Source organism: Mycteria americana, chromosome 2 (assembly GCF_035582795.1).
Source record: "Mycteria americana isolate JAX WOST 10 ecotype Jacksonville Zoo and Gardens chromosome 2, USCA_MyAme_1.0, whole genome shotgun sequence".
Lineage (NCBI taxonomy): Eukaryota > Metazoa > Chordata > Aves > Ciconiiformes > Ciconiidae > Mycteria > Mycteria americana.
In genome coordinates, this window is record NC_134366.1 from 81,400,388 (window position 1) to 81,424,215 (window position 23,828).

The window sequence follows — 23,828 nt, forward strand, 5'->3', positions numbered from 1 at the left end:
AAGCTTAGTCTTTTCAGGGTGGCAAGGTACGTGTGTCCTTAGGAGCATGGGAAGAGCAGGTCTTGTCCTCAAACCCATTCACTTTCCCCCTGTGGTGCAACTCTGACTACGTTAGGAGTATCTTTTTGATGCATCTGTATATCATCACACTGTGTGGATTGCAGATTCTTCAAAAGCCTGGGGTTGCTTGTATCCCTAGTTATTTACCTGTGCAGGCAGCATTTAGCATTTGATCTAGATAATAGTATGCAGTGTAGGCTGAGACTTTTGTGGCACAGAAATCTCTCTCTGGAATAGTTTGGATGGCAGCAGATAGCATCCTGGGGCTGTTTTACCAGGGAGATTGTGTATGGTTTAATTTCTCACAAGCATTTCCACGTACTGTTAGTCAGATAACTCTGTCTACATATAAAAGGCTTTTTTGATACTCTAAGACACCATCCTGTCAAAACACTGCTGGATCACCAAATATATGGCTGATAGCTGCCCTGGAATTTTGATTTTTTGAGGAATGTACTGCATGCCTTGGTGAGGAAGGAGACTAGTTTTGTGTCTGGGAGGAGGTGCTAATGATGCCTCTTACCAGAGGGCTTCTCTGGCCTCAGTTGGCTTTCACAGGCCCAGAGGCATCTTGGATTTCCTGATTCTTCATTAGCAGCAACCATTCATTTGCATAACTTGTATACTGTTAGAAGAAATTCTGTGTCCTAATGATGGATAACCTCGAGTAAGGAGAGTGGGAGGAGGGGGAGAAGGGGACTGATGTATGCTGAGCATGAGGTCTTTTTTTAATCAACATCAGGGAATGGCAGGTCAGACTTGTGATGAGAATTAAGTTCCTAATTCTGAGTGTTTGCATAATGCCTTTCATCTACAAAACACTTCCACAAATACCAATTAGTATGAATTACAGCTTGGCGATTATGAAAATAGGGCTGCGAAAGTCTGCGCAGATTGCTGATAACACAATATTCATAGGGTTTTTTTGGTATTCAAGGTTTCATATGAGGTGCTTCCCCTCCCTGCCCAAGTGCTTTGTGTTCCATAAATACAAAACCTGAGGCACACACAGCAGTAACTGCCCCAGTGTCCAGCATGTTCCCAGTGCACTGCATATCACCGAGGCTGTGATATTGTGTTCCCACCTTCAGCTCAACAGCAGCTCATCTTCTGGTGGGCTGGGTTTGTACGTGGACTAAGAGTGATCTGCTTTGACCTTGCTGTCTTCGGTTTGCACATTGGTATTTTCTGTTTTAAAAACATTGAGTGGTTAATGGCAACAAGTTACATCTTTGAGGTGCCCCACAGGTGATGCTACAGCTGAAAAAAATAGTAAACCTGTCCTCATGCAAGGAGCCATGACATTGCCTTCTTAGGTGTGACTTTGAAAAAGTGTGAATGGTGACACGCATACTGGTGCACTCTTCTAGTTCCCCAAAATGTCAAAAATCATAACCATGTCTCCTTTTCAGCCCTTCACCCCATACTTCATTGATCTTGTTTCATTTTCAGTAAAGCAAAATCCAAAGTTTTAGTTGTGAATGCATATATACAATATACTTTACAGCTGCTGGTAACAATCTGCTGAAATAATTGAATAGAAATGCTTTAGTATGTGGAACTGGACTAAGTTGTGAGATTTAAATGATCTTTATTGTGCTGACATTCAACCTGGTGGCTGGCTTGCAGCTGACAGACTACTTTGAATGGGTCTGTGAAAGCTGCCTACGAAAAGCAAGTTCGTATATTCTTTGTGGAAATGGCATATAGAGCTGATTAAAAGGGATCCTTAGTTCCACTGGAAAACTTGTGGGAGTTGACAAGTTGAAAAATTTTTGAAATCTCCACATAAAAATCCAATTCTTGCTTAAAAATAGCCATGTGCTCTGGTGCTTTGTATCATTCTCCTTGCACAGGAGGAGGGGGGAAAGGAGAATTATAAACACTAAGCATATGAGTAAGAGACGTAAAAATCTTATATTCCTTTGACATAAAAGAGCCAAGCTCTGCAGCACGTGCCCCCACATTCAGTGGCAGCATAGCTCTTCCTCCTCGTCGCTGCACCAACATGTGCAACTACAGGTTGCAGCTGCAAAGCCTGCCTGCAAAGGACGACTGCAAATCCTCACGCCCCTGTTGCCAGTAATCATTTTTGGAGCGATTTCTTCCTCACCCTCCAGTCAGGCTGGCTTTGCAGGTCTCTGCAGCCGTTGTGGGGATACAAGGTGGAGGGGCTTGGAGCTCACAGTTTTCCTGTGAGCGTTACTGTTGGCTCTACAAGGCTCAGTGAAGCGACATGAGCCCTGTTTTGTGCTCAGCGCGTGTTTGTTAGGCTTGCCCTCAACAACGAGGCCAAGCAAAGTAGTTTTTTGAGCCAGCTCCTCTTGCAGACGAGGCTGAAAAGCACATGTCTGTTGAGAAGAGGAGACCTCTTCAGTAAGCTCTGTGGCTGTAGACTATAGAGAAAAAATAATATAACATATTATTGCCAGAGAAGCATATATATAACATATATGCCATCATGTTACGCATATAACATATATATAACATATAAGCATAATATAACACATATGCTATATAACATATAATACCATACACTCTCCCGTGCTGCTACAGAAAGCTCTGAGAAGCTGCTTTTAATCTCCAAGGGACTTATTTATGGCCTTACAATAGTTCCTAGATGTTTCCTTGTTCATCTTTAGTGTTTTGAAGACGACGGTTAAATCAAGCAGGAATACAATGTGCTGTCTCTGCTTAATCCCATCTGAAATGAACTTGTCAGTGCAAAGCTGGCTGAGGAATCTGGGTTTTAGTAAGCAGAAAAAAATGAGAAGAATGGAACAAGCATTAAAAATGGGTGGCAATATTTGGAAGGGATTGCGTGACTTGTTCCCCTCTTCGCAGTTGTAATGATCTAGCGTTATGTCCACCCTGGCTTTTAACACTGTTTCTCCATACTTCCTTACTTTTAGGGTTGGTCGACGGCCTGTACTGCTCTTCTCTGTGATATTCATTTTGATATTTGGACTGACTGTGGCACTCTCAGTGAACGTGACCATGTTCAGCACACTCAGGTTTTTTGAGGGGTTTTGCCTGGCTGGAATAGTCCTCTCCCTGTATGCACTGAGTGAGTATGCCTTCATCACCCATCCAAATGTGTCTTTATCGAATATGTGGTTTGCTGTTCTCTGGCTTCCCCCTTTCGTCCAAACAGATCAAACCAGAATCGTACAGAGTGAAAAAGCTTTAGTCTGGGTTTTGGTAAGGAGGCAGGGGTTTTGCAGCTGTCTCTCTAGGTTGCTACAGAGCAGTCTGTGAAGCTGTTTGAGAGCTCATTTTAAAAGAGTTATGAGGTGTTTTGTGTTTGCTTGTTGTTATTTAAACCTAGAAGTCATCTGTGTCGTAGCCATAATGCGTTATGGGACTGGATCTCACCTTGCAGTATTGAGCTTGGTAGGAGACTCCCCACTTTCGCTGTCTAGCAGTACGTGTTCTGGCACTTTTTCAGAAATTCCCCTGTTACTTGCAGCAAGAGATCCTGCGTCGCTGCCTCAGGATTGTAAAACACAACAAATATATGTGAGAAGAAGAGCCTGAAGTCCTTTTATCAAGATTGTTTTGTTGTTGTTTTCTTTTGTTCTTGTCTTTGTCTGTTCACGGGTCAGTGGGGGAAATAACCGAGAGAAACTTGAGGGAAGGCTTGTAAGAAATGTCTATATGCTCATATCTGGGGTGACTGGTACACTTGTAGCCAAAACATTTGAAAACCCTTTCTTCAGAGAGTACCCGTGTGATGCCACCAGCTGAATCTGTGTCCCTCGGATATGCTCCAGGGAGTTCCGTCTGCTTCTGCTTCCTTGGCTGTTTGTACCTGAGGCAGGTAGTGCCTCACCAACTGAGGAAAACATAAAATTTCCCCCTCTTTATTATGGCTCTGGAAAAGTATTATCTAAATATATTCTGGAAGTTGCTGTACAGATCTTCATAAGTTTTGCTTCCTATTGTAGATCGTATCTAACCCATCAAGATTTAGCACAGTATCCTTACACTGCATGGAGTGTTTTGTAGTATTAAGTTCCACAGTTTTTGTTTTGTTTGTGGTCTGCACCAAGGGGAAAGAAGCCTGATTAGAGTATACAAGAGTTTGTTCTGTATTGTACTACTTTGTTATAGCTGATATGGTACCTAAGATACTTTTTTTTTTTTCTTCTCTTGCCTTTAGTCATGTTAATCTCTAGTGAGAATATTTCACCAAAAAACAAAACTACCACTGAAGACATTACACTTTTATTGGGAAGTGTTTTAACCTGTGTGGTTCCTGTGGGAGGTGGCTTCAGCCATTACCAGTATGACATTCAGCTGGAAATTAGGCTTGTTGGGATTTTTCACAGCCCAATGCAGCATGTTAGTTTTTCTTGGTAGGTGGGGTTTGGTTTTTTTTTTTTAACTTTTAAGAAAATCATTGCAACTGAAGATTTGCATGGGGAAACGCCATCTAAGTAAAAGTTTCATTAAGGACCTTTTGAGATCAGAGCGGGAGAGTGCATGTGTCACCTTAGATCAGACAATAGCTTGCCAGCCAAGGCTTTCGTTCAGCAAATAGGGAGACCCTGGTTAGTTCATGCTCTGCTTGATCCAGAGCAAGGATTTGAGTCTGATTTTTCTGCACACACCCCCCCCCCCCACCATAATGCAAGTGTTAGCTATAACCACTGCTGCCTGGATAGACAATGCATGAATAGAGCTAGTAGGCGTTAGAGGTCTGTGTGAAATTAGCTGCAGCCTGAACATCAGTGTACTTCTATGGAAGTGAGAAAATGTGAAAGATGCAGCACCTGCATCTCTGGTAAATTTTCTGACCTTCTGGCTGGGGAGGTGAGGGGAATGTGTTTTTCTGTATTAAATATTTTAATTTAAACAAAAAAAACCAGTTGCCATCTTGGTGTAGAGTAGTGGGAGAGGATTAATCCCTAAAGTCTTAAGAGAATGGGAGTAACAGGGTTTCCTGTTTGTGGTGGTGGTGTTGGTTTTGATTTTAGTACTCATGACCTGTTAGGCTTCCTCTCAATTTAGATTTACTATCTTTCCCTTTCTGCTGGAGTCCGTGGCATGCCATTGCACTCCTTTGTGGAGTCATCTTCTGTTTCATAGCCCCTCTTCCCTGTCTCTTAATGGCCTTGATTTCTTCCCCTGGAGGTTTGTTGCCCCTGAATTCCCGGCTGGCTGCCCTGAGCAGAACAATAGAAAGTGGAAAGTTTGATCTGCTAGACACAGTCATTAGCCGAAGTTTTCAAAGCTACTGTGCAGAAGCAAACTATAGGCTTGCATAGCCTGCAAAGGTAATTAGCCTTATACACTGTGACCCTTACGCAGGGTCATATGACTTATACACAGGGACCCTTATACACTGTGGTGAGCTTGCTAGTTGTGCTTGGATTTATGGCCTGCCTAAGGGAAATGGTAAATAACTGTCCTGGATGCTCTGGGAGCGGGAAGAGCACTGAAGTGCTGTCTTTCAAATGCAGAGCTGCCGAGGCTGAGTTGCCCTCACCATTCAAACCGCACTCTTCTAAATAGCCTCACCCTGTTTTCCTACCTGTCTGCCCTAAAGTGCAGAGCGAGCCCGGCGACGAGCCTTGCCTTCTGCGGAGGGACAGCACTGAGCCCAAGCTGCCTGTGCTCCTCTGCAGGCTTTCCTCAGTGCTGTAGTGAGCTAGGTTCTTGTGGTCTCCAAGTACAACCTCTTGCCTGGAGCTTCTTGGGACTTGTCTGAAGAAACCACTCTTGGATGTTGATTTGTTAAACTGAAAAGTTTTCCTGCAGCTACTGTAGTTTTGCTGGAAAAGGTGTTTCAGGTGAAGTTTCTAGTGAACCTGCAGAATGAGACAGGCTTTGCGCAGGTGATGGTGCTTGCTGCGAAGGAGGGAAGCAGAGGATAAATGAACCTGGAGTTTTCTCCTCCCCGGTGCTGCGGATCATTGCATCATCTAGGAGAATGAAAGGCAGTTAATCCTTTTCCACTGAACAAACACACGCAGCTTTGAAAGGCCTTTGTTTCATACTGATATGGAGGGGGAAGCTTCTACCATCTTCCAGAAGCGGTTTCCTGCCCGGTACCAACCTTCAGTGGGTTCCTGTGCTCCTGAGCAGTTGGTACACGTCTTGTATGCTGAGGCACCAGCAAGGTCCTTGGGAAGCTCTTCCCAGGAGGGCGAAGTGGCTCCCGATACGGCACGCTCGGCAGTCATCTGATGCACAGAGCTGGAGCTGCCTGCTGTGATACGCTGATTAGGTCCCCTGCTACGTCTGCTGAGCAGATTTCTGTGGAAATGGGCTGCCCCTTGTTGGAGGAGGGTGCTGGGACTGGAGAGGAGATCCCTGGACAGAGAAATGGTAGAGGGGTGCTAAGGAGCACTCTGGCTGAAGTGGTTGGGAGGGGATGTATGGCCTGCCCAACAGTTAAATGTAGGAAAGACTGTAGATTGCAGGGCTGGAAGAAGACAGGTTGTTTAAGAGAAAGCAAGGGAAAAGCTATTTTTTCTGAGGGTGCCTTTTGTTCCAGTATTTGTTGCTGCATGCACGTCCAGGGAGGAAGGATGGGCATCCTGCACCTGCTGGCTCAGCACGGTTGGATGCGTGGCACTGCAGCCTGCTGCCCAGCTGAAGAAGAGGAGGCTTGAGTTTACCCATTGGGGTGGAAAGCCCTAAGCCAGTCCTGTGAGGAGTTTCCTTTGGACAGGCCGAGAGAGGGGAAGAAGTGTGGGAGCCCTGAGCAGGGACACGTGCACCTGAGTAATGCCTCAGCTGGTGTCTGTGGACTCGTACAGCAGGCGAGGTGTGCCGCTCTTACTGCAAATAGCTCTGCTTGCTGGTTGCAACTCATGTGGGACAAAGTACACTCAGCAAATGTGGAAGTCATGGGAAAAAGCAAATCTGATTATCTCAAGGGTGGGGAGGGTGTTGCTTCTGGGTCACTTTAGTCTCACTGGGGCATTGCCTTGGCCGTGACCACAGGGCAGCCTTTTCCTGTGTGCAGAAGGCCAGATGCTGCGGCTGACTCAGCATGGGTCCCTTCCTTAGGGCTTGCTTTCACGAGCTGGTGTGAGCTGATGCAAGAATTCTTTCGGCTGAGGGCAGGAGTTCCCCCTTTTCACTCACATGCTGCTGCCCAAGCCATGCTGGCACCAGTGTCTGCCTGAGCCCTCAGCAAGGGAAGCCATCCACCTTCCCTCTGGAGAAGACCAAGTGTGCTGTTGTCAGTGGGACGTGCCCTCTGATCTTGTCCCCTCTTCCTTTGAGCGATCTTCTGCTGGACATTGCATCCCTTGTGCTGCCTGAGCCTGGGGGATAGAGCGGGAGCATGGCCCCACGCCAGGCAGGGCCAGCTGAATGAACGAAGGGAAGCAAGGGTCCCTTCCAGCTCATCACTTCCGATGCTGTATCCGTCTCCTTCCCGATGCCCCTGCCTTTGTCACTTTCTGGAGTCGAAGCTAGCATGATGGTATTCATTAAACTATTTAGGGGGGAGGAGAGGAGGGGAAGAGTTGCATTTTTCTGGCAAATGTTCCTGGCAGGTTTAACGAGCCTCCCTTAAAGTGCTGTGTGCCGTTGCTAACGGCCGTACCCGAGCTCAGACAGCACAAGCCATGGCGCGGATTTGCACACAATTGCAGGCTGTTCAGCAGTTTCATGGGTGACTGAACTACAGATTATGCTGCAAAATTAGAAAGTCTAGACTTGAATGAACCAGTAAATAGGCTCTGGAAATAGCTTTGCTGTAAGGGAGACAGCATCTTCTCAGGTTGGAGCAAGGGAGCAGGGGTGCCCCTCAGATGCATAGTAGCAGGATGAGTAGGCACATTGTTTCTCTTTCACTGTTAGGAGAAAAAAGGTAGAAATGCTGTTGCAAATTTATAGGTTGTGTTTCAAAAGCCTGGAGAAGCTTGGCAAAGGCTTCCAGACTGGTTAAGGTGTCCAGCTGTGATGTATCTTTCTCATTTATAGGTAGGTCAATCTAACCTGTTACTCCTGTAAATTACACAGGCACTGATCTGAGAGAGGCTAAATGTGGCTTCTTGAGATTTTTTTTTTTTTTTAGCATGTATCCTGGAAAGCTAGAGCAGCATGCTAGAAGCTTGCTCCAGGCTGAAGAATGAGCAAGTGCCAAAATGGAGCATGGAAGCCTCTGGGTGTTGGGCTGTAGTGATGTCAGATGTGTAAAATAATTTTGCTTCCAGTCAGATGTCAATATAAAGGGTGAGATTTATCTCTCCTGTTCCCCCCCCCCCCCCCCCCCCCCCCCCTTTCCCTCAACTGCTAGGCTCCACAGAGGGATAGGGTCTACAGAGGCTCTACAGAGGGATCTGGACAGGCTGGATCAATGGGCCAAGGCCAATTGTATGGGGTTCAACAAGGCCAAGTGCTGGGTCCTGCACTTGGGTCACAGCAACCCCATGCAACGCTACAGGCTTGGGGAAGAGTGGCTGGAAAGCTGCCTGGCAGAAAAGGACCTGGGAGTGTTGGTCGATAGCCGGCTTAATATGAGCCAGCAGTGTGCCCAGGTGGCCAAGAAGGCCAATAGCATCCTGGCTTGTATCAGAAATAGCGTGGCCAGCAGGACTAGGGCAGTGATCATGCCCCTGTACTCGGCACTGGTGAGGCCGCACCTCGAATCCTGTGTTCAGTTTTGGGCCCCTCACTACAAGAGAGACATTGAGGTGCTGGAGCGTGTCCAGAGAAGGGCAACGAAGCTGGTGAAGGGTCTGGAGCAGAAGTCTTATGAGGAGCGGCTGAGGGAACTGGGGTTGCTTAGCCTGAAGAAAAGGAGGCTGAGGGGAGACCTTATCGCTCTCTACAACTACCTGACAGGAGGTTGTAGAGAGGTGGGGGTCGGTCTCTTCTCCCAAGTAACAAGTGACAGGACAAGAGGAAATGGCCTCAAGTTGCGCCAGGGGAGGTTTAGACTGGATATTAGGAAAAATGTCTTCACCGAAAGGGTTGTCAAGCATTGGCACAGGCTGCCCAGGGAAGTGGTTGGGTCACCCATCCCTGGAGGTATTTAAAAGACGTGTGGATGAGGTGCTTAGGGACATGGTTTAGTGGTGGACTGGGCAGTGATAGGTTTACGGTTGGACTTGATGATCTTAAAGGTCTTTTCCAACCTATACAATTCTATGATTCTACGAGATCCTGGAGCATCTGAAGTTTGTAATTCCCACCTCCCATGGAGTTTGAATGGTCTAAACAATATAATTGCTTGATTTTTATTGTCTGTTTTCCTCTCCTCACTCTTCAGTAGCAAGCAAGGCCCTGGCTAGGCAAGGCAGGTTGAAGCACTGGAAACTGCAGGCTCCGAAGTTATTCTGTGTAAACTAAACCAGCTCAGTAAATAACTCTGCAACACATTCCCAAATCAGAGGATGTGGAAAACATCTGACTGCTTTCCAGTGCATTGACATGTGCTTTAGCTCTGCAGTAACATGCAGTTCTCTCTGCTGACAGGTCTGTGATAAGATCAAGGTTGTTAAGCCACCTACTTCTGTTTATGTAACCAGCCTTCCCTTGCCCTGAGTCACTTGACACAGATCTAGTAGGAGTGATCACAGAGGGATCAACTGAACGAAAATCTTACTGGATCACCCTAAAGTGACCATAAATTGTTAAATGATGCAGGAGCTCTTTGTTTAAAGAGCAGATGCAGGAGCTCTTTGTTTAAAGAGCAGCCACAGGCGGTTCTAACATTGAGATGGGGTGTGAGTTTCTGGGAATGGCACCTCTGCATTTTTAATAGTTTTGTGCGAGAACTGTTAAAAAAAAAAATAGTATGCAGTAGGAGCACTCCAGCTGCTCAAAAAAAGGACTATATATGCCTTTTATCAAATGCTTGGGGGCTCAATTTATGCAAGAGTGGAAAAGGTTATTGGAATTACAGTACACTCATTATAAGTATAAATCTTCCTTGCTCTACGTTGCTTCCTTCAGTACAATCAAATTATGACTCCTAGTATAATCTGTTAGCCTCTTTCTCCTCAGTACTTCCTCTGAATTTCCTTCCCTTTTCTGATGGTCAGAGTGGGTATGGGCTCTTCTAGGGACACGGTGTCTGCCATCAGGGCATGAGCTGTCATCCTTATTTTAGCCCCTACAAACTGTATTCTGGAGCAGAAGTGCCCTTGAAGCGTTGCTAACATATTGTCCCAAATCCCAGAAAAACTGGTACCATTTGAGGCAGTCTGTTTGAAATGAATTTATACAAAGTCTTAAAGTATGCCAAAGGGGAATAAAAGGAGGATCTTTCTAAAGCTCCTTGGGAGGTTAGATGATGTTTGGTTAATGCAGAAATTGAAGCAGGATCTAATTTTCATCAGTTTTTCCATTTCAGTTGCTGAAAATCTTGTGTGTTTTCAATGTGACAAAAAGCTCAAAGAATTAATTTTATTTGAGGTACTTCTTATATGACTGGTCAATTGGGAGGGCAATTAAGATGCAACACTGCAGTTGTTATACTTGTGATGATGACAGTCAGGTGAGATTAGAGTACACTTGCAATTTCCCCAGCTCAAAACACAGCTTCCATTTACCATTTAAAGTATCTGTCTTTTGATTGTTCCAAACCAGCTCCAGCAGTTTGGGTGTGCTCAGTATGCAAAATCCTACTTTCTGTCATGCAAATACTTGTAACTGTCCAGGATCGCAATGACACTTTCAGAGATTTTTATTTATTTATTTATTTTTAATCTGCAATGTCAAATAGGCTCAGAGGTCTGCTCGTCCCTGTTGCGCAGCTAAGAGCTTGCTGCCACTGAAAGGAAATGGGGGTGGCTCCTCTCCTCCCCTTCCAAATTGCTTTGCATGGTCTCAGCTGCTCATACAACCATGGCTTCAAACTATAAGGGGGAGTTTAAGATGGATGCATAGTTAGATTGAGAAAGTTGCCTTTCGCTTGCAGCTCTTTGACTCGGCTAATGGGGTGGTAGAGCCTTACCGTAAGCGTAAATTGTGAACTGTTTGTTCCTCCTGCCTTTTTTTGTTGTTGTTGTAAGGCAGCTGCTAAACAGCTTTTCCTTGCTATGTAGATCCAAGCTAGCGTTCAGCATTGTGGAGGGCTGCTGGTAGCAAAAGCTTCGCATAACGTGTGTGCATGCATCCATGCAAGCCCTGTCCAAAGTGACCGATGCTGCCATTGGGACGTGGGTGGTCTGTATCTTGCAGAGTCCTTCGGCGGCTGTGCAGCAGTGCAGAGCTCCTGCTAGCCTCCCTCCTGAGCGTGGGTCTCGGTAGCACTGCCGGGGACTCCTTCTGCCAGGAGGAGAGCACTCCACCACGGCTGTCGGGTCGTCGTCTTCTCCCCAGGGAATTAAGGTGCAGAGCCTCCCTACTGTGTCCTGCCCAGTGCCTGAGCTCCAGTGACCCTGCTTATTTTGGCTGGGAAACGGTTACGTACCTCCCAGTTACAAGGGTTTGATGTTGCGGCAACATTGTAGCACTGGTGTATGTCTGATATGGTTGGGGGTTTATGGTTAATCCCATACTTCCATGATCTGAGAACTGTGTTGTGGGTTTTTTTCCCTCTGAGAAATGCAAGTGGTTCAGAAACAGGGATGTGAAAGCTCCATCAGTTGTGATTTTTTTTTTTTTTTAAATTTTTTTTTCCTAGCAGGACACTGAATTTGTTGCAGAGAGTATCGGAGAGAAGTCGTACGTATAAAGCCTATTCTGCTAAGTCTGTTGGCTTACTGAGTTTTAGCTATCCTGTTCCTCGGCTGTGTCCTTACACTTGGCAGAACTTGAAAACTGGGTGGGCTAGTGTTGGAAAAGAGATGGGCAACGACGAGCTCAGGAGCTGCCCTTAAGGTAGTCAGCGTACAGGGTTAGGTTTTTCCCCCCCAGCTGCTTCTCCCAGTGAGGCACAGGCATATGCACATTTCTCGTGTGCACGTGTTAACTTTCTGCTGCAAAAGGAAGCATGCGTAGGTTCATAAATCACTTATGAATGAATGGTACTTTACTTCCCTTTCCTGCCTATGCCTACAGGTTAGCTCGGCAGGAAAACGCAAGCCAAATTATGGTGGCAACAGGATGTGCGTAGAGGAAAAAACATGTGTATGAGGAAGGTGGATTTAGAAGTTATCTGTAGTGACTTGACTGTTCAAGTCAGCAACAAATGCGAGCACAAAAATTCACATAAATATTTATGTGCCTTTCAAGAGGAACTGTAATTTAACAAGGCTAGCCAAATTTCCATCCCCAGTCATGCAAACATGACTCCTATTTTCTCGCTTACAAATAACATAACCCCGTGGGATTTTTACTAGTTCAAGTTAATTAAATTTCACTCAAAGCATGACATTTGCAGGCAGCGCTTATTGCAGTATTTCTGCAAATGCATATTTTTCAGTCGGATACAATAAAAAGTTCACTTTTGTTTGAATTCTTTGTTTTATTTGTTGCCAGTCTACAGAGTTTAATCATACATGCTATACCAGTGCTCATATCACTTATTTTTATTTTTTAAAGAAAACTGCTTGGTGTTGCATTGCGGACGAATTTGTTTATAAGTCGTATGCTGCAGTTAACTGATGGACCTGAAAGTATGAGCTATTTTGGTCTTTTGAGAACATCTGGTCCCTTCTTAAATGAATTGTACATACGCTTACATAGTTTTTAGAGATAAGCTGAGACAGAAGTGCTTGTTAGTATCTTGAAAACTTGTTTGCTCACATTCTTTGAATTCTGGTTATGGTATGAATTGTGAGAGAAGAAATCCATTTACTGAAGTCTAATGCATGATGTGCAGATCTTTGCCAGCACTACTCCAGTTTTCTATATGTGAGCTGTATGCCTGCTGCAGTCACCCATACATTCAATAAGGAATCTCTCAACTATAGATAATCTTGAATTTAGGCTTGGTAATAAAACAGGTAGTATCTTAGAGAAAAAGGGTGTTTGAAGAAGTCTCCTGGGCTTGGAAATGTAGCTATCCCTTGATGAACAGTGTCGGTGCTGAACTGTGGGAGGGAGCATGGTCCAGTATTTGCATCAGAAGTTCTGGATCCACATTCCTGCACCTCTGTGGGTGATTTCCCCAACTCCTGGATGCCCCAGCTTCTCTAACTGGCTTGTGTTTGGAGGAATTTAGGCCAGACTAACCATTCTTGTGGCTTTTCCTTCCAGCTTTCTGTCCTATTCCTGTGGCAGAGATCACCCTCTTGTAGAGCAAACTATTAGTTCGTACACTGATGCCGCAGTCCTCTCCCATACAGTCAGGCACTTAAGTGCAAATACATCTCCATCAGTGGCTTACCTCACATATTCAATGTATTAGGTTAAGGACATGCATTTCATTCTGCTGCTATTTATTCTCCGAGGAGAATAATCTCTGGCAGAAAAAGGAGCGGAGCGCAATGTTTGCGCGTGCCTTGGCCAGCTGGGGATGTGAGGAAGTGCCTTGGTGCGGTGGAAGAGGGCAAGCTCTGCTGGAGTGCGGTGTGCTGTAATTAATAATTCTGTTAACAATGCAGACTGGAAGACCTGTGTGCCCCGGTACTAAGGCATAGGTAAGTTATTTTATGTACCATCTGTTATCCAAACACTTGAGACTAATTCTGTGCAGAAATGAGGAGGGCATTTTCTCCATGAAGCATTCAGTTCAACAGATATTTAAGCACATGGACCAGGGATCATTGTCTAAAATAAATAAACTAATGAATTCCCAGAGTGTTCTGGAGCTGCTGTCCAGAAGGAACAAAGTGCCACTCTGTCGGGTCCTCTTTAAGGGCCTTCTCCAATTCCATTGCTGCCTCCACCCCAATTTCAGTCCTGTACTGGTAGGCAGTGCAGCTGTCTCCTGGGTATAGAGCTGTTCTCCCTCAGAGCACTCACTTTACAGCTTTATAAGATAAGTCAGAAGAAAGAAAAGTAACAAAAAACACACAGGAAGCAGAATCAATAATGTGGTGAGGCAAAAAGCAATATAAAGGAAGAAATGTTTTTCTTATTATAGCAAACAAAAATGGATTGAAGGCAGGCAGAAAAAACAAGAGCAACTTTAAAAGATTGTATAATGGTAGAAGTAGCTTATGTGGTGAAATTGCAACCAGCATTCCTAATAAAATCTCATTTTAGTTTCATTTATAGCTTTGACTTTGAAAAGGGGGTTTTGTCTAGAACTTGACTGACTTGTTTTTCAAGGTACAAAACCAAATCTGTGTTTCTAGGAAGCTTGAAGAAAATTAATTAAAGAGCTTTTGAATTATAGATCCATTAAAAATAACGGTGCTTTGAAAGCTAAATAAATAAACAAAGCTGTCAGTGTTAGTCATCTATTGGAAAAAAATGGCTTCTCTTCTATCTGTACAGTAGAGAAACCCTATTACTGTACTCCAGTGCTTTGGAATTTGGGCAGGAGAAGCTTTGATTATATGAACCTTGACTCTACCCATATGAGTGTCTTCAGATGTCATGTGTGAGTTTAGAGTTGTGAATCAGCCTGAAGTGTTGTCCCATCTTTGCTTATTTTTTTTTTCTTTAGTGCTAAGTCTGGAAGAAAATATGTAAAGTTCAATCTGCATCTTGTAAACTTTAAACCTGATGGATTTGACTTTTTCAGGAGACGAACTTCACCCTTCTTGACTGAGTGTTGCAATTCCATAAAATTAAGTATTCATGCAGTTGCCTTTCCTCCCTTCCTGACTTTTCCATAATGTTGTTCTTTGCCTGAGGGTAGGTGTTTCACATGGGTCTGGGGTCAGTAACGTGTGGCAAAGCAGAGAACAGGAATAGCCAATGCATGACCCAAAGAGAGAAAATAAACAATATATATATAATATGTACAATAGCTGTCTCTTCTCTCTTGCTGCTGATAAGAGAGAACATGACAGATATTTTTCTAAAAGAAGAAATCTGCTCCTATCCAATGAAGAATAATAGCAGCAATTAAAGATTTTGTATCCTAGTTATTTTGGAAACAAAACCATGGCCAGACGAAGCAGACAGCGTGTCATGCTAGCTTGTGTGCATCTGAGTAGCACTGCCGTCTTGGTGCTGTACTTTGCTGGGATCCTGGCTGGGAGTTTTAAGTGCCTGGTGGGACTTGCACTGGGGATACTAGTGCTTTTTCCTGCCAGGACAGCTTTGTATGACTTCTGATTAGGAAACATACATTTACCCGTAGTCTCTGTCCCTCCTTCAGGCCACCGATGCACGTCCTGCTTGCCCAGTGCCACTCGGCTGCAAGCCAACAGCTGCAGCGTGGTTCTGCTCGCAGCAGCGCAGCGCAGGTGAAATGCCTCACAGAAGTGGGCTTCTTGGAGAAATAACCCACCTGCCTAGCCGAGCGGGAGAGGGCCTTTTATTTATCTGTACATACAAAAAAGGTCCTTTCTGCCCTGATTGCTGGGAGTAGTTAAAATCTCAAAATGACAGTGCAAGAACTGGCTGAAGCTTTTGCCCTGCTCTCTGAGGGAAAATCTGACAGCAGCTCGGGGACAGCCGAAGCTGACCTGGCTCTGCCTGCTCCAGGGCTGCCCATCCTTCCCTGGCTGGTGCTCCCACCTACTGCTGGCCCTGCGGTGAAGCGAATCAAGGGTGTAAACCAGCAGAAAGCTATTCACTTTGTTGTTTGGTTTGGTTTGAAGTCAGTCTTCCCCCGATCTCCTTCCCCGCCCCCCAAAAGCTCACTACAGGGTCGGATGAGCGTGGGCAGGCGAAGGAACGGGTGACTGGGGAGCCAAGGAGAGAGGAGGGACTGCAAGAGCCACCATACAAATTTGACTTACCGTGGTGCCCTGCTGTAGATGCAGTTTAAGAGCCCTTGTGGCTTGCTTATAGTGCAGATGAATCAATTCTTGCAAGCTTATTGCAGCAACCTTAGGTCAGGAAATTCTCTTGGTGAAAAGAGATTAGGCTGTTACAAGTCACCGTGAAGCATGCCTGTATTCAGTGTGGGTCATTCTTGAATGCGGGATTTAAAACTTCTTTCTTATAGGCTTTTTAAAGATTAGACAGTGTTTATTGCATCTTGGCAGAGACAGCAGGTCTAATATGTTTAGAAACGTATGTCTTGGACAGGTTGACATTTCCTCCCAGGATAGCTGTTTTTGTTTGAATTAGTAGCAGATGGAAGTCCTTCTACTTCTAGGCACTGACTAACTTGTCTTGGAGAAGAGTGGATAAACTGGCAGCAGAGAAAAGGATTCTTAAAAATAATTTATAGGGGTCTGTATGGCTTTAACTTTATTTCCTTCAGCTCTTGGAGTGAGGAAACTGGCTTTGGATTTATTTAAAACCTTGAAACTCAGTTGGAGAACCAAATATGATCAGGGCTTGGTTATGAGACTTCCACTTTTCTCGCTGGCTTTTCTTAGCAACATCCAAATTAGTGAATAAATAGAAGCCTCCGGTCTGCCGATGACAACAAATAGTTTGTGATTCAGAGTATAACATCTTGATCATGGACTTGGCAGCCCTAAATCTTCAGGAGCAGAAATGCAGACCATCAGTCTGATATTACAATACTGGAAACACCCAGTTTCTTTGAAAGGGACAGCAACAAAGTGACCTTTTAGTTTTGCTTCAGTAAATTTTACCCTTTAAGGAGACTAGATTTTATTTTTGGTTTTAGGAGGAAAAAAAAAAAAGAGGTTAGGGCTTGAACTGAGGGGCAGAGAGGATGTTGTTTGTGTCTAGGATAAAGATGCTGAAAGACACTCTGCACTGAATTGTCTGACCAGCTTGTATGACCTTGATCTTCTACTCGGAGCATTGCAAAGTCTTTGGGATTGTCATAGTGTTCTTTTTCATTTCTGCTTGCTTAATTAAATTTTGATTGCCACTTAGGTGGCTGCCACAGCATGTCCATCTCTATTTTAAAACATTATACTGTGTAAAAGAAGGAAAATACAAAGGGAGGTTTCTGGATTTATGTGTTAAGACTTCAGCTGTATCTCCCATTTGTTACACTGGAAGGGAATAGTGCTTATTCTTTGGAAAAGACATCTATGAGAAAGGTACACTACAACACTTGTTATATTAAGGGAATTCACTAAAATTTGTATGATTTCTATGAAAACAAATTTGTCCTGATGATTCTGTATTGGGAATATCGGTCTGCAAAATATTATGCACAATTCTAATTTCAAATAATAGAATTTCAGTGACTTAAATTTAAGATGTTACTGTAACAAGGTTAAATGTCAAAGCAAACAATCTCTAAGGGTTTTTTTTCATACTGCATTGCAGTTATGCTTGTACAATGTTCAAGTGGTATGAACTAGTGCTGTTGTGATGTAAACCACGAGACAATTTCAAGACTGGCGTTCAGTGTAAAACACATTAGATTTAATTTCGCTTAAAAGCTAAGTGTAAAATCATTATACATTTGAGAAACCTAAACACGCAGACTGTCAAAACTTTCATTGCCTGTTTGTTCTGCAAACTGGTGTATCTTCAGAAATAATCTGTTTTCCTGTTGACTGAGGAGTTGTACAGGACAGGAATGGGATGTGGCTGGCGAAGCTGTCCCATGTTGTCTGTACCCGCAGAGGCTGGCAGTGTCGTGTTCTCCTCTGAAGCCTTCTCGTCCCGCCCCGGTGCGGGTATATGTTGAGAGGTGCTGTCAGTATGGCGTGGGTCTGAGGGCCAGCAGAGCTGCTGCTTATGCGACCCATACCAGGTCCTCAGAGTACCAGTGTTTTCCTGGTGGTCTTTAAGGAAACGTTTTACTGCATGGGAACTGTGCCGCGGCTATGATCCCAGTAAGATACTGATGTTCGGTAATTATTGGATATAGTGTTACTGCGGTCACCATTGCTGTGGTCACTGTGTAGGAGAACTGTGTTTGCGCTCTTTAAGTGCACATGAACGCCTGCGGGTGAGCCCTGGGGGAATCGCCCAGCAGCTCCTGCTGCCGGGAGGAGCAGCCCTGCTCACCCGCATCCCTCTTGGCAGCCGCTTGCTTTCTGCTGGCTTTGACATTTGTCTTATCCTCTTCAGCTACTTAATCCAGCCAACAAACAAGCAAAAATTAACTTTTCTTTGCTGAGCTGATTTTCTGCTCTTCTGTTGAAATATCCAATTAGGGAGCAAACAGATGCAAATGTCAGAGGTAAATGTCAGGGGAGGCGAGAACGCAGGAAGGTGGACTTTGCTGATGGGGTGGCAAACTACATCCTGACCAGCGCTATCTCATGAAACTAAACCTGAAAACAGAGCACAGGTATGGCTCCACATTACAGCCCTCGAATGGAACCGCCAGTTTCCGAAGTTTCTGCCACATGTTGCCACCTCCTGAATTTTGCCAATTTAGCTGGTTTTGTAACAGCACTCAATCAACTGTGCAAGGTGATGTGGCTTAAACAAAAAAATTCAAAAGCACCTCTTGAAATATTACTCCCACCCCACCACTGCCAGTTGCTCTGCTCTGTTTTTTAACAGATCCACCTTAGGATTATTGTGTGATTGCATCAGCAGTGGAATTGGTGCAGATGAGGGAACCATAACCTGTAGCGTGCTCTTTCCTCACACCATATTGTCTGTGTGCATTCAGGATGAACTGTACGTAGAGGAGTTTCTTATGTACTGCAGAGCACACTTCGGATGGAGTAGAATCAAAAGGGAAGAAATCGGAGCATAATATTGTGAGGAAAACTGAATTCTTGAAGTATAAAGTTTTCTAATGGCAGCATGCAACCTTGTCTGATATGGCTACAGTCTTTGGACCCTCGTAAAGGAAGTTAAAGAAACGACAAGTGACAAATGGTGTGCATGTGGGTTCCAGCTGAGCTAGCCACCCTCCCTTGGAAAGGTCAGGGAGGGGAAGAAACTCTCTTTCACTCAACTGTTTTTAATGGAAAGTCACTGTCTTTTTTCATTTGGAGTCCTGAAATATTAGCAGCAGACCTAGCAAAGATGAATGTATGAGTGAATGGCGGCAAATGGGTAAAAGGCACATGATGAAGCACTAAATGGAAAGCATGGCATGTGGGGGCATGTGACTTAGAGGAGGGGAAGATTGCGTAAAAAAAAAAAAAAAAACAACATATATATATATATATACAGACACACACACATTTCTTCTTTGGAAACTATATTGTGTTGAGATAGAAACTTTCTACAGAAAATGCTTGACACTTCTGGCATCTCCCTGTGCTGGGGAAACTGTAAATATTTCATTCTGGGTCAAATTTAATTTCTGCATTCTCTGGAGATAATGTGGTGCTTTCGAATGCTGTATGTGTTTTATTCCTCATGCCTGGATTCCTGGATTGTATATTTTCGCTGCAGTTTCTTTCCTTGCTAAATTAGGCTGTTGTATCATGGGAATCCTTAAGCAACAAGGACAGACTTAGGTGAAAGCAGGTGTCAAAATATTAAAATTTCTTGTGGGATAGAAACTCCCCATCCCACGCACACAACATATATAAGCTACTGTTGGCATAGTCTCCCATGTAATACCTTAATTTATCTTCCTCTGTATCAAGTTCTTAATGACTTGAGACTGGCTTGCAGAAAATGCTGACTGAACATAATGCAGAATGGCCTGAAATATTTGATGATACTTGTGTGCTGCATGGGTATGCAGTGGGACAGACAGTTGCTCCTAAAATCTGCAGACATTAGTATCACAGTGTTTATTTGCACCTGGTAACCCCATCAGTATTCTTTTCCCCATTGATTTCAACTGGGATGACTGAGTGTGGCAGTCCAAAGCCTTCGGATGGAAGTAAGAGCCTTTCTCTGGAAGCTCCTGGAAAGCCTGTGAGCTGCGGAGTCAGAGGCAAGAGCTGCGAGGCCGCCCCGCTCCTGCTGTCGTGAATGCTGCTGGAATCCTCCTTTCCAGAGGGAAACAAATTCCCAAGTGCTGGGTTGTGGTTTTTTCTTCATTTCTTTTATATCCTTTCTGTGGGGCTTGGAAACATTTCATCTTTCTGTGTACCTTATTCCAAAGATAGTGTGTTGAAGAAGCACAATGAAAGATTGGCGGATGCAATTTGCAAACTTGGTTATCTGTGTGGTGATAAAAATGGTATTAGATCAGGTGCTAGATTTACAAGAAGATAACACGGGCTTTTTAATTCTGCTACGCTTGAGTGCTTGACTCTCTTTGCAATGTTAATGCATTGCATGTGACGTAGGAGGAGACTTCATTTTTGTGTATGTGTGTGATCTCTTAGGCGGTCTTAAGGGACAAATTCCTTAACTGTGGTATCAGGTAGTTTCTCTGTGGACTTGGAGCCTTTGACTGAAGTGACAGAGGACTATAGGATGAGCATTAATGCGTTGATAAGCTGTCCACTGTCACTTTTATTGCCTGGCTTCTGGCAGGACTAAGGACCCTGACACTGCTTGTGGTGCTGGGGCGAGGGGCAGGGAGGGAGCAAGCTGTGCCTCTTGGAAGATTTGCCTTCAAAATAACTGCGAAAAATGGGTTGGCACCCCAAAATCATGTGTAAAGCCATCGTGAGGGAACGTACCGCTGCCTCTAAGAGGCAACGCTCTGTGCAGCGCCCGGCTGGCAGGGACGCAGACCTGCTCACATGCACCTGCGTGACACGGGAGCGTTTCCCTGTATGACGGACGCAAACTGTCAGAACATGGCTGGAAAGCACTGGGAGCGTGTGGGCAGGTTGTGGAGGTGGTGTTTTGACCACTGGTCCAGGCTGTGGTCTGTGGTGTGCTTTCCTAAAGTAGCATAAATGTTTGTCTTCTGATTTGTTATGTTAGCAAAGGATCATATAAATTGTTTGTGTGTGCAGACTTCGTAAAACTGTAATAAAAAACACAACAGCAAAAGCAAAATAAAAAATTCTGAATTCTTTCTTAATGCAGTTCTTTAATTCCCAAGTTGGAATGTAAAATTGGATTACTTCTTAACGTAGGAAGCTTCTTGTGTTTAAAGGAGAAGAGGAAAAAAAGGGTTAAATCCAAAATGATGCTCTTGCCTTTAGGTTTCTTAGGATGGAAAAAGATGATGGGATGCAGTGCAGTCAGCAAAGGACTTTTGATCCAATGAGAATCACCCAAGCAAAGGCATATAATGCTCTGTGCATGCGTCCGCCTTACTACTGACCCTGATTTCCTGGCAGTGCCACTTAATGGCTTTTGTTTGTTTGGAGACAGGCCTGGGCTGAATTCCCCAGCCCAGCCAGTGTGATCTGCCCCTGAAATGTCCTCCAGCCCAGCAGTTGCCACTTCTCCCTGGAGCACCGAGGGTGCCGATGGCAGCAGCTGGCGTTAGCATTGCTCACTGTGTTTGGTTTCTTCATTGACACCGCTTCTTAATGAAACACCTGATGAGTCAGTGTTAACTAACCTCACTTGGGTGTATGGCTGTCACCTCCCTGAAGACCAGGATGAAGTTCTGTCCGTGTCTTGAGGACGCTGTAAACGAAAGAGAGGTATCATTTGCATGCAGCTACGGCTTCTTTCTTCACGTAACTTTATAATTTGGTACCTGTAGGGATATCAAATGGGAAGTTAAACTGGCACAACCAGAAGGAAATATACATGTTCCTCGCTCCCACAGGCAGCACTTTTACGTAAGAGGGACACTTTAGAGATGCATATTGAAATTGATTTAATCTTTCTGCCCCATTAAACAAGCAATTGGTTTTCAACAGCAGTTCACAGATGAATCTGAGTGAAAGCAGGCTGATTAACTGGAGGACAGCCAGCTTGGCAATTGTTTGTCATCTCCTGTTTAATACTCGTGGTGTATAGTGATACACACATCAGAGACTTAAAACTTTTCCCCTCAAGAGACAATACAGTAAATTAAACTGTTGAGAAATTGCTGAGATTCCAGCCTCCCTACCAACTTTTTCATTTAACCAAGTTAAATACTGCTAGCTGGAGCTGCTCAACTCAATGATGCACAGCCAACACTGGAAGACTTTATTTTTACTTTTTTGCATTTCGTACCTATAAATGGGTGGTTTGGAGTTCAGCTGGGTTGAATGTGCTGAGGTGAAACTTAATTCCTGTCTGTTAATAACAACGATTCCTCATTCAAACACAGAATATGCTATGCTTTTACTCACAAAACTAGGTGATCTTTGCATGTACCTATCAGCAATGGACTTTTTTCCCCAAAGTTATGGTGTCCTGAGGGCACACATGCCCATCCCTATTCTGAGTATCTGAATTTGGGGTAGTCTAGTGACTAACCTGACTTCTGAAAGGCGAGGGTGTTAAGGAGTGTCTCTTCAGCCTCTGACAGGTCTTATCTTTAATGTCCCGGTATTTGTCATCCTGATTATTTTAAGGGAAAAATAGATGTATTTAAAAGCTCTTATTCATAGTCATGATCTCTCTTTTGTTTTGTTGGTGTGTGAAGCAAATGTCCTCTAGTCTTTTGAGGGCTGAGAGGGGAAAAGGTGGAAGGAGGGAGGAAGCTGCTACTACTGTGTACAGGATGCCTCTTACTTATATTTTTTAATTCACTTCGTTCTTACAAAGGGAAGTTAATGCAAATGGTAGAGTTCAACTGGCTGTGTCGCTAACTGCAGGGAGGGGGGACGAATCTACAAATTAAAGTACAAGATTATTGGAGCACTTACCTGCCTATAATATAGGTATACGTCTCTGAACTACTCAATATTTTTATTGCTGCTGCTTTAATAATTAATCTGCCCTTTGGAAGCTGCAGGTTTTTTGTCTACGATTAATGTGCTCTTAACATCCTTGTGTCTACCACCTTGTCCTGAAAGTGAGGTGGTAGCACAAGAATCTGCTACAGGGGCTTGTCCCATCTTTGACCGCATGTTCATATATCTTCATAGAGAGTTTTTAATCCCTCTCTGCTGCCAGGTTCAGACATAAAATCTCCAGTTGTGTTCTGCAGATCTCTTCCACCTTAGTTAGGAGGGCTGGTCCGTTAACAACTAGCAGTAGTAAGTGGCAGCTTTCTCTGAACGAGGCTATGAAAGAAGGCATGTGCCTGACTGAAAGGGCTGGTGCATGCCTGTCTCTGGCTAGGAGTGGGAAACTCCCACCCTTAAAGAACAGATCTTGCTGCCTAGAGGATGAGCTCTTTCCCCCGTGTGAAAGGCTGAGTCAGTCTCTGTTCAGGGACTTCCCGTGCTTTCTTGAGAGAGACTTCACCTGGTGAGGTGTTATTTGGATCTGTCAGCAGGCACTGCAGGTTTCTGGTGCATTTGTGTTTTGTGTTTTTCCTGTTCTGTCTTGTTGGTGTAGAAAGGTGATGAATCAGCAAGTAATGTCTGCCACAGTGAAAGTGGTGTGAAGCAGGAGTGCTTGCTTGCTCCCTCTTGTTTCCTGAGATCCCATTAGGTTTCCTGGTGTTGCTTTCTAAAATGAGGAGCTCTTGCTTTTTTCAGGTGGGAGAGTCAATATTGGGTGCTGTGCTTTGCCCTGTTCACCCTTCTGCTTTCCATGCCCGCCATGGATTGCATGTCGTACAATCTGGTTCTAAGGTGCGGTTGATGAGGAAGAGTCTCCATCCATACGTTGCACATCATCCTGGGCAAGATGGAGTGAGGGAAAAGTCTCTTTATGCTTTAAGGCATGTTTGGTATGTGGACTTCTGACCTCTGTGTTGCAGGGAAGAAGGGAAGCGAGGCTGGGTGGTCAGGTAGCAGAAGTGCGGAGGGTGGCAGAGGCAACATGCTTGTCTTTCAAAGTAGCTTTTGTGGTGTCTTGCTGAAGGCAACGGCTTTGTGGCAGCTGATTTATGGAAGCCCTCCTAACTGTGGATGGAGGGATCCCCCTAGGAAGGGCTTTGTGGGAAGGCTGAAGAAACAGAAGGAAGGCATGAAAATGGGGGCTAGTGAAGCTACATCTGTACATTGGGGAGAGGGAAGGACAAGGAA

General features: G+C 44.5%; 1 protein-coding gene across 3 annotated transcripts in view; it reads left to right on the plus strand.

Moving 5' to 3' along the window:
* SLC22A23 (solute carrier family 22 member 23) overlaps nucleotides 1-23,828 on the plus strand; it is a 116,422-nt gene that overhangs the window by 21,605 nt on the left and 70,989 nt on the right. For all 3 annotated transcript variants that reach the window (XM_075493920.1, XM_075493921.1, XM_075493922.1), the window contains exon 3: nucleotides 2,973-3,127. In XM_075493920.1, coding sequence (XP_075350035.1) covers nucleotides 2,973-3,127 — 155 coding nt within the window. The remainder of the gene's footprint in view (nucleotides 1-2,972; nucleotides 3,128-23,828) is intronic.